At 29.3% G+C, this 12,020-nt stretch overlaps 3 protein-coding genes and 1 long non-coding RNA gene across 5 annotated transcripts in view; 3 read left to right on the top strand and 1 right to left on the bottom strand.

The window, feature by feature from the left end:
• Window positions 1-3,614, top strand: part of LOC107999704 (LON peptidase N-terminal domain and RING finger protein 3) — a 63,194-nt gene extending 59,580 nt beyond the window's left edge. Inside the window, exons 7-9 of the mRNA XM_017059702.3 lie at window positions 492-793; window positions 2,175-2,382; window positions 3,242-3,614. Of these exons, the coding sequence (XP_016915191.1) occupies window positions 492-793; window positions 2,175-2,382; window positions 3,242-3,598 (867 nt within the window). The 3' untranslated portion in view covers window positions 3,599-3,614. The remainder of the gene's footprint in view (window positions 1-491; window positions 794-2,174; window positions 2,383-3,241) is intronic.
• Window positions 3,615-5,983: 2,369 nt separating this feature from the next.
• Window positions 5,984-7,442, bottom strand: LOC133666324 (uncharacterized). The gene is made up of 2 exons (XR_009830353.1): window positions 7,168-7,442; window positions 5,984-7,091 (listed from the first exon to the last, which is right to left on the bottom strand). It is a non-coding gene; the product is annotated as an uncharacterized LOC133666324 (long non-coding RNA).
• On the top strand, window positions 7,393-10,411 carry LOC107999645 (putative leucine-rich repeat-containing protein DDB_G0290503). 2 transcript variants are annotated; one of them, XM_017059604.3, is made up of 5 exons: window positions 7,393-7,907; window positions 7,967-8,087; window positions 8,455-8,603; window positions 8,670-8,810; window positions 8,883-10,411. In XM_017059604.3, exons 1-5 carry the CDS (start codon window positions 7,761-7,763, stop codon window positions 10,173-10,175), a joined length of 1,851 nt encoding a protein of 616 aa, XP_016915093.1. In that variant the 5' UTR covers window positions 7,393-7,760; the 3' UTR covers window positions 10,176-10,411. The 2 variants fall into 2 exon arrangements, with proteins under 2 accessions (XP_016915093.1, XP_061932697.1); XM_062076713.1 differs by lacking the exon at window positions 8,670-8,810.
• A 927-nt stretch (window positions 10,412-11,338) lies between these two features.
• Window positions 11,339-12,020, top strand: part of LOC107999647 (potassium channel subfamily T member 2) — a 190,869-nt gene continuing 190,187 nt past the window's right edge. Inside the window, exon 1 of the mRNA XM_017059614.3 lies at window positions 11,339-11,843. The gene's annotated coding sequence lies outside the window, so the exon portion shown is untranslated. The remainder of the gene's footprint in view (window positions 11,844-12,020) is intronic.

The raw sequence follows: 12,020 nt of genomic DNA, 5'->3' as shown, positions 1-12,020 counted from the left end.
TATATACAAATTCGAACACACTTTTATGTAAGACTCCTTTGAAGTAATTTGATTGCGTTACTAACGACGATCTAATCTCTTATATATTCTTAAACACAAGCAAAAACAATGTCTTCAACAATTTCAAATTTACTTCAATCACTTATACATTACATATATTTCCTCTCAACTTTCAACTGCAATACTAATATTAATTCCAACCTTTTACATATTCTCAAACACAAGCATACCAATATTTCCAACAATTCTAAATTTTAATCAATCACACACAACACACTATTCTCTCAATTATTACCTATTCTCTTAAAACATTCAATTACATTACTAACGACGATTCTCAAAATAGATAGTTTCGAAAAGCTTCAATCGATGAAAGTAGAATTTTGCAAGAAATTGTGAAAATGTCACGAATCCTTGGCAGGAGAAGGGAACCTCTCGAGAAGGACGACGAAGCTTCTGCTCGGCTTAGCGAAATGTCGTTTTTTTTCCAGTATTTGGCCAGCAGCCAAAAGACAGTGACGGATTTCATAGAGAGGGCTTTGAAAACGGTTGCACCCGTGGAATACGCCTCGAGGGCAGCCAGCCACCGACTAGAGCTCGTCCAAGGACTTGGCCTTCTGGGTAGCGAGCAGATCGCTGTTTTCGTTTGCACCACGGCATTTCCATGTGTCGCATGTCCGTTGTTCGTGTACGAGCCGAGATACAGGTTGATGGTGAGGAGATGCGTGGAGAGCGGTGTTCGCCAGTTTGGTATCGCTGCATGTATTAACCGAGAGGCTACGGGGACCAGAAGGTGATTTAAAATTTTATTTTGAAGTTTATTTATGGGGATATATAATTTGACAAATTAATAAATACAATTGAAAAATGTATTATTTGTGTAGGAAATAATTCAGATTTTTTTAGTAAATTAATTCAATAATTTTTGAATAATTGTCACAATTATTTTTGAAAAAATTTATTTAAAAGTTAATTTTGTTTTTATATTCAAATAAAACGCATGTAAAATTTATTTATATAAATGGATTATATGATAATATTTATATGCAAAGAAATTATTTATTAAGTAGATAAATTTTATAAAACGTTAGATGCAATAATAATTATTTTTTAAATAAAATATAGGATTAATGTTTTGGTAATGCTTTATAGTATATATATAGTGTATGTATAGTGTATATAAGTATATATTCCCCTTAATAGAATATTTATAATTTCATTTACATGCACTTACATAAATAATTTGTGACAAGATTAAGTTAAATTAGGATCGTTAACGTTTTTAATCTTTACAGATATATCTCCCTTCAATAGAATTTGTAAAGCTTCATTTATATAAATCTATTAAGAATTAAATAATTCATGCGATAAGATTCATATAATAGGAATCCTTTGATTTTTTTCTAGTTTTTTTTTTGTATAAATAATTAGAATCATATATTTAAATAATTTTTTTAAATTATGTAGTATGTTAATTTATTTTGTTCATACACAGTTCGCATAATTGGATATTGATGAAAATTTCAGCAAATGAAATTGTGAAATATGCTAGTTGATGTAATATTAGCCAGATTGTTATGAAATTTTCAAATATTTTTTTTTTCGACTTTCGATATTTCCATATATTTTATTCATCAATATTTATATTTTTAATTATAATGAAATTTACTTACGATAATTTATAGTATCTAAAATAATATATTTGAAATTAAAATAAAGTTGAAAAAAATATTTAAAATTTTAAAATAGATTATATATTTCATCCTAGATATTTAATTTCAAAATATTATTTTTAATAATAAATCATCATCTGCAAACTATGTTATAAAATATTCTGTTACTGTAATATTATATCACACAAATAAATATTTCTTCTTAAAAATAAGAAAAAAAGGATTTGTTTTTCGTTCGAAACAATTCAAAATTTATATTTTCATTAACGAAAATGTTGAAACTACTCGACCGTGAATCATCGTCTGTGTATTTCGTACGAAGACAATAATTTAAAACGACCGCTAATGCTCTCGAAATATCTTTCCACATTCCTAAATGTTAAAAAATTCAATTTTATTAACGATTTCTAGAACAATCATTTAAATTAAAAAAAAGATATTGTTAAATAAAAAAAGGAAAAGAGAAAAACAAAAATAAAATTATTCAATATTTTTTACCAGATATGCGGAATATGGAACCATGCTTGAGATTCGAGATAGAGTGTTGTTGAAAGATGGCTGCAGCATTTTGAGTACAGTTGGTGGAAGAAGATTCAGAGTTCTCTCTGGAGGGGAAAGGGATGGTTACGATACAGCTCAAGTAGAGTTCCTCAGGGATACGATGGTTCAGGATGATCAACTGTTGAATCTTTTAGAATTGCACGACAAGGTAAGATATCAATGATATTTAAATAGATGTTTATGTAGACACATTATGCATTGATAAGATATTTCGATGCACTTTTACTTCTATGATGCTTTTGATATAAAACACGTAACGGCACAATATTATTTGTACGATGCTATTGACAAAATATCTCGTGCTTTTTTTCTTTTATTAATCTTAACTTCTATACGATCATCGATTTTAGGCGATAGCCATCGAATGAATACATTACGCATCATGCAATATATATATGATCGATTTTTCGATCGATCGACTTTACGATTACTCGACTTCAGCATGCAATGTTTAGTATACCTGCGCAGCGCAACAGACGAGCTCTGTATTGAAGAGGTTAGAAAATCAAATCTTGATAAATTCGTATAATTTTTGAATTTGCTAATGATAATTTAAAGTGTGTTATACTTTCAAAAACAAATCTATATTTTTATGTGAAATGATGATTTAATTACTGTGAATATACGTACGTATTTATTAGAAATTGAAAATTTGAAATTTTTAGAAATTGCATTGCAAGATAATTCGTCGTATGCGACCAAACTTTTAATTAATCGTTATATGTGTTATTATCAATGTTAAATTATGTTATGTTAAATTTTCCGTTTTGCAATTTTTGTCTAAAATTATTATCACCTTTTCTCGCATCTTTTTTTAATTTACCATCGATCGATTATACAAATTTCTCACGAATATTACTATTTCTAAGTAAGGATTCTCTTCAATCTTTTTACCATCGGTCGTTTATTCACATCGCTCGATGCTCGACTAAATTTTATATTTTATAATTTTTCGTATTATTTCTTTTCCAATTGCACGAATACACGATAAAAATTATTATTCCCAGGTGAGGACGAAAGGCAGAAGATGGTGGGACACGGTATCGTTATCTCAGCAATTGGAAATCCAGCGGGTATTCGGTCGAATGCCAGACACGGAGGAGGATTGGCCACGTTTACCGGACGGCCCATCGTGGACATGGTGGTTACTAGCTATATTGCCGCTTGGCCCACAGTTGCAAGTGGGAATTGTGGGCACCACCAGCTTAGAGAAGAGATTAAGAGCCATTGAGAAGACTCTGGATCACATGGAGCAGAGGCAATTGACCGTGGCTCCTGCCACTTCCGAGGAAACGACTACTTCCTCCAGTATATGCCGTGACGAAGGTGGTTTAACGGATACCACGGTCTCGTTGGTCCAGTAATCTTGAAAAGAAGAAACAAAGAAGAAATATAGAAGAGCGAGAAATATCCTCCTAGGGGATACGTTTAGATCGTTTCGCTACGAGATGTACAAAGTACTTGGAGAATAGCTTATCGAAGATTAACTACTTTTTACTCGATATTTAATATAAACGCAATTATATCCGAAAGTGAGGCGAGGGATACTTGTAGCCCGGTTCATCCATTTTTCTCCCGTATATTTAACTCCCGTTAGTTACGTTTTAATTCGAGTACCGAATTTCTATTTCTCTCTTTATTGGTACTCGTTAAACTTACCACACCCGATCGCCTTATTGACGGAACGATAATGGTGCGACTAGCATTTAATAATTTCGAGTTGATCCTAGGCGAATTATAATATATGCAGCAATATTAACACGTATCGTTACAAAATTAATTAACATAGATCGATCGTTTTATATTCAAAAATGGAGAGATTTGTTTAGAATATTAACTTGAGATTGACGAAAAATTTTACCCAATGAATCGATCAAAACAAGTTGATTTTGAATGAACTATAACATATAGCAATATTACTATTTATTGTAAAATTAATATATATATATATATATATCGATCGAGTATCAAATATATATTTTATATTCGAGATTTATTGAATGTCGAAAATTATAGCCAAACATCGATGAATCGAAAAGCTAGACGGCCGATTTTTAGGTGGATTATAACATGTAACGTGTAATAATATTATTGTTACAAAATTAAAACTTAATATAAATCGATCGATTATCAAATGTACATTTTATATTCGAAAAATATTTACGTTTAGAAAGTTACCGATGTTGAAATCCGATCGAATCGACCAAAAGAAGTAAACGATAGAGCAACATATCTAAGAAGAAATATAAAAAGAAATGCGGATATCGTTTACCTCGGTAAGGCGTGACGGTATTATTCGCGCTGTTGCAATATGCAAATCTGTTCTTCCAGATAATATTATATATATATATGTATCTATATGTATACACATTTATGTATACACACGTATATGAGCATATTATACGTTGCAATCAGAGGTACGCGCGTCGTTGTCGTCGTCGTCGTTTACGCTTATGTTGTTCGTACCCGACGAGAAACTTTTTATCTTCGATACAAATCACGCGGATATATACTCATAACGATGGTACAATTATTAGAACGAGGAACGAGACTTAATCTGTGTGGTGTAATTCGTCGTGGGTGTGCTGAGTACAAAACTTTGAGTACACGCGATTAGAAAGAAACGTATTTAGATTTTGTCGCGCGTGGAACCAGTTTTAGGAGCTCATTCGAATCGGCAATTCCATATTCGGGATATGAAAATTGTCCAACCGTTTCATTTTCAATCTTCCTTTGCTCGTTTCAAATTTATGTACAATTGTAATCGATTCAAATTTAAGATTCTTGGGATTAATTTATGTAAAAAAATCCGCGTTAATTTTTTGCATTTTGTTGAAATGAAGCTGATCAGTATAAATTACATTCTTTGAAAATGTTGACAAGTTGATTAAGTAACCATTTCAATAGATATTAAGTATTAACTTAATTGATTTGTCAATTGAAAATTTAAAAAGAATTCTTGAATTGCATTTACAGACAATGTAATTTGTACTTGATTGAACTTTTCTTTTGAGTGTATATTCTTTGTATATTCTTGTCCTTTTGTATTCACATTAAGAGGGTTTGATCGATATTTTTTTTTTTTTTTTTGGAACAATTTTACATATCCCATGGAATATATCGAGATAGATCGATAAATATAGCGATTGAGTTAGATCTAGGAAACGTTATAATTCGAAGAAACGAGAAATTTTAGGTGGAACGTTCTATTTTCACTCAGCTTCTCGTAACAAGCCATAATTGTTGGAGAGAAATTTACAACAACGACCAGTTTACGGAAAAAAAAAAAAAAAAAAGATGTTGATGGTGGCACGAAACTCAATTTTTTATACTATCTGGCCTGTATTCAGAACGCTCTAGTAGAACAAACTATACTCCTTTACTTTCCATATAAAACGATCTTTGTAATAATAACAATACGAAATTCTTATTAACTAATATTTCTTCCTTAAATATCGTCGATGTTTAACATATAAATATAATTTATATTTATAAAATCTGTCTGGAAAATGTTTTAAATTCTAAGGGAAAAAAAAAAAAAGAAAAAAAAAAGAAAGAAAAAAATGATATTATAAGCAATCGTTGAGAGAATTGATAATTCTTAATCAAAATTAGCGATCTAACGTTGATAATCATAATCTATACTCATTGAGTAAAATCGTATTTGCGTCCAAACCGAAACTATTCGTGTCGTTAATCGAAAAGGAATATAAAATTAAAAAAAAAATTATATTTGCTATTAATTTGAAAAAAAAAAAAAAAAAAGAAAGAAAACGTCGTTTTCAAACGCTCGTGAAACAAAAGGTGTATCGTTTAGTGATAATACAGTGTTATGAATACGAGCCTTTAAGTTTATTCCGTCGCTCATAAGACTTCTCGACTACGGTAGCGTATAGTAATTTATTTTCATGCGATTTTTTAAACGATCATTCGAAAGATACATAACGATCATGTCAGAAGAGCTAGGGAACGTCATATCAATCATGCAATCAAACGTTATACAGAATGAAAAATTAGAGAAAGATAGATGAAAATAAAAGAAACGAAAAAAAAGGAAAGAAAAGAACCATACGCGTCTGTTGTCCATGATATAATTGATCATTATTATTGTTATCGTGAATCACTATTATTACTATTATGATTATTCTAATTATTATTAAAAATTAAGAAGAATACTATTACTATAAAGTGAGTACACCACTATTAGCTTTTAGCATCGTCGATATTCTATTATAATTATATTGAAGGCGATAAACGACAATTGATTACGAATTGGAATTTATTCAAACGCAAGCATACACTTGTCGTACGTATAAACACGTATATCCAATTCTCTCAAAAGTGTGTGTAGTATAATAAGGAAGAAGAATACGAGGAAAAGAATACACTTTTTTCATCGTACGTTTTCTAATTGATATAATAATAATAATAATAATAATAATAACGTTTTGTCTTCAAGAGAAATAAATAGGGGCATAGATGATACGTGTCCCTGGTATCTTTAAAATTTATATTCTCTTCTCTAGACTTTTACGAAGTTGTGAATCATGCATTGTGATATTACCGTATAGCCTACCTATTGTATATTGTTATTACATAATATTACAAAATAGTATGTAATGTCACGCAACTTTCCATTTTTACTTCGACATTTCTATATTTATCTTCATCTCTTCATATGGAATTATTGTAATAAAAATATCAATGAAACCAAACAACATTTTGCACTTCGTTTTATCTTGGCCTGACTCCGTTTCATTATAGATTTAATCGTTCAGATTTCTTTTTTATATTTTCTTTGAAAAATACGAAAAAGTTTGTCAACGGTCTTTAAATTTCAATCAATTGGATTTTTATCTGTGGAAAAAATTTAAAGATATTGTTCATCTTGACAACACGAGAGAATATGACGTAATGATTGCAGCACATGTACCGATAATTCAGCCGGAAATAAAAAATAGAAATACATAATTCCTGAAGAAAGCTATTAAATATTGCGTTAATGCAAATGGTTATTATATCGCATATTATTAACATTTCATTTTGGTGTTTGTAAGTAATGTCTATTTATTTTTTGTATTCTTCGTATATTCTTCAATTTTTATACATACTCTCGTATATTTCCGAAGAAATTTAATTATGCATCAGTGTGAATGGTCATCATTCCGATCGCAATCTTTTATTATGACTCATGTGAATAAAAAATTTACTTTCTTAATTCTTCGTATATGTTATTTTGATACATTGTTTATATACATATATATATATATATATACATAAATATATATATTCCCGAAAAAATTACTGCATCAATGTGAATGGTCATCATTTCGATCGCACCATTTTTCATTATTTATATGTATATATAAATAAAAATAACTATTTATTTTCTATATTTTTTATATATTCCGTCACACTGCAAATGTAAACGTACATTTATACAAATTAAAAAAAAAAAAAAACTAGATTCGTTAGATTTCGATTTTATCGTGATTGGTAATCGCGAAGTTGCACCGTACATCGATTATGGTGCAAGTTCAGGTGGAATGCGGAGGTTTCACGGATTTGGATCATACATCGAGTATGAGCGGTAAGCTCGAATACCTGGAAAAGTATTCGGTAGCACCTTCTCCCAGCAGAGATTATTACGGTTTGAAAGTGTTCGACAATCAGGTGCTGACGAATAGATCGCGCCCTCGCGATTCTGCCTCGTAACTTCGTTACTTTTACAGGTGATACTCTATCTCTGGCGAATCTCGCACGGTCCCCATAAAACACCGATTGTACAAACCTCCTGTTTCGCAGATTTCAAGCAAGATCATCAGCTTCAGGACGAAATACAACGTATCTTCGGTAGAAAATCGATTTTCAATAACCTCTCTCGCGATACTTTCGATATTATAAAACCTACGATAACGTTTATTCGATGTTTTTTTAATTATTTGCTATTTCATACGTTTTTTCCATTGATATTTAATAACGTTTTCGTCAATCGTCTTTTATTTTTTTTTTTTTTAGTACAGGAATTATTTTGATTGTTTCTTTATCACATTTTGATATGATATTTTTAATGCTTGTCGAATACTTACATCGAATTGTGAAATATTATTAAATTAAAAATTATTAAATTAATTTTAGCATAAAATATTTTTGCAAATTTTTATCCAATTTTATAAATCATATTTTTTAAATTTAATAAATCATTACATAATTCTCATAGGTGAATATTTTTTAAAACACGTGAGAAATATCGCTTCTGGAAGGAATACGTTACTCACCTTGCCAAAGTGTCTGATCAATAAATTAATTAAATATCTCACTGTAAAAGATATCATCAAATTAACGTCTCTTTCGCACATCTCTAAAGAGGTAAAACATTAATTTAATATCTAAATTTATTTTGTCCACTTTTTTACTTCTTTTTTTAATACTTAGATCTTTGATGATAATTTCGTGTGGGAAGCATTGTACAAGAAATACAATCCATTAAAAAAATACAAATACGAAAACTTATATATTCCGTGCAATTGGAAACAACTATTTCAATTAGAGCAAGTAGAAATTTTCGAGCAAAAAGTAATTTCATTATGATAATAAAAATAATTTTATTTATTTATCGCATATTGACACAAGCATCGGCCCTTTCAGATGAATCGACCTCGTACAACAGCGAGACAGAAGTTGGTTAATTCAAAAATCGAAACTACTATGAAAGGAAATCCAAAAATAGAAAATTTGGCGAAGGCAAACACAAAAATAGAAAACTCCGTAAAAGTTTCCACTTCGAATACGAAAATAACGTCAAAGTTTGCTCCTTTGGAAAATCAGATTACGAAAAAGGATACTAATCGTAAAAAGAATATCAATACTCTTTCGAGAAAATTGTCCGATAATTATCTCAATGAACCTACGATCGAAAAAGAAAAAGTAACTTCAGAAAAGAAAACGCCTATCCTTAAGTCTTTACAGACTATCGGCCAGAAGAATATAAAAATTCTAAGAGATCAATCGATAATTAATAAACTCGAGTCTAAACGTGAAACAGACAACAAAGATCTGATTAGTAATAAAACTAGCGAGATAAAAATGAATAAATTTCAGAATAAAGTAAAGAAAATCGACACGAAGACTAGCAACGTGAGTATCAAAATGATGGATGATAAGATTAATAATACGAAGCCAAAAAGTACACCTACACCGAAGGTCAAAACTAATGAGAAATCAGTGACACCTAAACTCAAAGCGAAAGGTAAAACGAAAAAAGTCGGACAAAGCAAATCCACGATTTTGAGCACAACCTCGGATCTGTTAATCGATAATTCTGCCGTAAAGGACGATAGCTTTGATCTGGCTGATTTGATCGAGGCAAGCTTGAAAAGTATTCGTAGCCCTAGAAGTATATTCGATTACAACTTCAGTTGCATCGATAAGCCGAAATCTTGTGGCGGCGATACTCTCGCGCAAGAGATCAGTCGAAAGATGTCGGATCATCCGAGGGCGCCGAAGAGCGGTCACGCAAAAGCTGCTCTCGATCGATTATCGGAAAAATCTGAACCTCTTACTGCGAAATCGGTCGATTCTGTTAATAAAATTGAACGGGCGCGTGCAATTGCCACACCGAGATATTTAAAAGGGTTAAGTGCAGATTTGAAAAAATCGCTAGAGTTGAGTAAAAGTAGGGGTATTATGTCGTTAGATGAGAAAGTATTGGATCAATTCGAAAAATATACTTATAACAAATATTCGACACCGAGTATACAGGATGATATGGAACAGAAGAAGTTTACTCCTCGAAAAGAAATGGACAAGATAAACATTTTACGTTCACTGGGAACGAAAAATTTTCATAGCAAAAATTTCAATTCTAATGCAATGAATGAAATAAATCGGTACGACGCAAAAAAAAGCATGACAATGAACAACGTATATAAATATTTATGAATGAGTAAAACCGTTCTCGAGTATATTTTTTAAATTATAATAATCGCGTATATTTTTGATATTAATTTAAATATTAATATGATCATTGTATATGTCGGAGAAATATTTTTGTAACATGTCTAACATATTTAATAATATTGATAATGTATTATACAAAGAAAACACAGATTAAGAAACTGAGCGAAGTAATTTGTGTAAGTTTTTTTATATAATAAAATAAAAAAATTCACGGAGAAGTCATTTTTTTATTTTTTAAAAAATATAAATTTTGTTTAAAAGATATCTTGAAAGTCAATTGGATATCAGAGTTTGTTTTCAGCGCATATATTTCGCAAAAGATGGACAAAAGGAAGTAGTAAAAAGGATAGAGATGAGGTCCAAATATTGAAATCAGCGCCATCTCTAGAGTGTCGCAAATAAAATTCATAAAAATAGAAAAAGAAATAATTTGTAAGAAAAAAAAACAAATAGGATAAAATTCGCTATAGACGCCATCTTTTAAGTGCTAAAGATAGTCTTATAATTGTCACGAATTATTTTTCTTTAGATATTTAATTTTTACATTTATCTCTCTTATCGATATCCTTCCAATATTTGTTAATCTTTCTTTATGAGTTTCATTTGCGACATATAATTGTAGAGGAAATACAAAATATCAATTGAATATATTTTCAATATTTTTTTTTGAAAATTTAATTTTTAATATACAAAAATATACAAAAATATAAATATTATATTCTTAATCGGAATGTATGTGTATCCAGGATAATAACTTGTGTTAAATATAGTATATTTTAATATGCAATATAAATATATTGATACTTGATAGAAATATTACAATATTTTATATCTATTTATAAGATATTTTGTATTAGAATATTTATTCTATTTTTTATTTATAATATAATTTTATATTAAAATTTACTTAAATTTCAATCATTATTAACGTTTTAATCTTATTCTTAATAAAAATCGGTAACATTGAGAATTATAATATTATATATCATTATATTATATCAATAAATTATTAATAAAATAAAAATTATAAAATTTAAATATTTCATATTAAAATATTCGTTCGAAATTTATAATATTTCTGCTATTATCGACATCAATACGCACGACTTTGCCCGCAGAGTTACGATCGCTGGGTGGGGAAAGGCAGTTACGCTTCGACTGCCATACCGTTTAGACGCATTGGAGCTATTCGCGTTTTATTTCGTATATAATTTCAAATTGTGCACCAATTTCAACTTTAAAATATTTATTTTTTAATCATAAATATTTTAAATACTTCTGTTTTACTCGCGAGTGTTTTTAATTTGTATATTTATTTGCGAATTTGAATTACGTATATTTTATTTGCAAATGTTTGACATATTATTTCCGATTTTTTAATATGTATTTATTCGCGAATGTTTATAGAATTTATGTTTTATTTGTATAACTTTAAAATACGTTTATTCACATATGTTTAAAGTATATATTTATTCATTTATTTATTCACAAGTGTAATAATTTTTCATTTTTACTGTTTTATTTGTGATTTTTCATATTTTATTTGCGAGTGTGATAATTTCGCGCGTTTTATTCGTAAATGCCGGTATTTTGTTATCAAGATGGCTGAAACTATTGGATTACTAAATGCTTTGGTGTTATCTATGAATGGTAAGTCTTATGTTTTTTTCGTATTCATGAATTATTATGGTTTTTACCATATATAATGAGCAGTAAATGTTAGTACTTATTTTTTTTATTCCATAATTTAGATTTATTATTTTATAATTTTTCTTTAATGTTTTAAAATTTTTCGGAGTTAATTATTTGATTTTTGTTATTGTTTCA

Source organism: Apis cerana, linkage group LG6, assembly GCF_029169275.1.
Source record: "Apis cerana isolate GH-2021 linkage group LG6, AcerK_1.0, whole genome shotgun sequence".
NCBI lineage: Eukaryota > Metazoa > Arthropoda > Insecta > Hymenoptera > Apidae > Apis > Apis cerana.
This window is presented reverse-complemented; position numbering and strand designations above follow the sequence as displayed.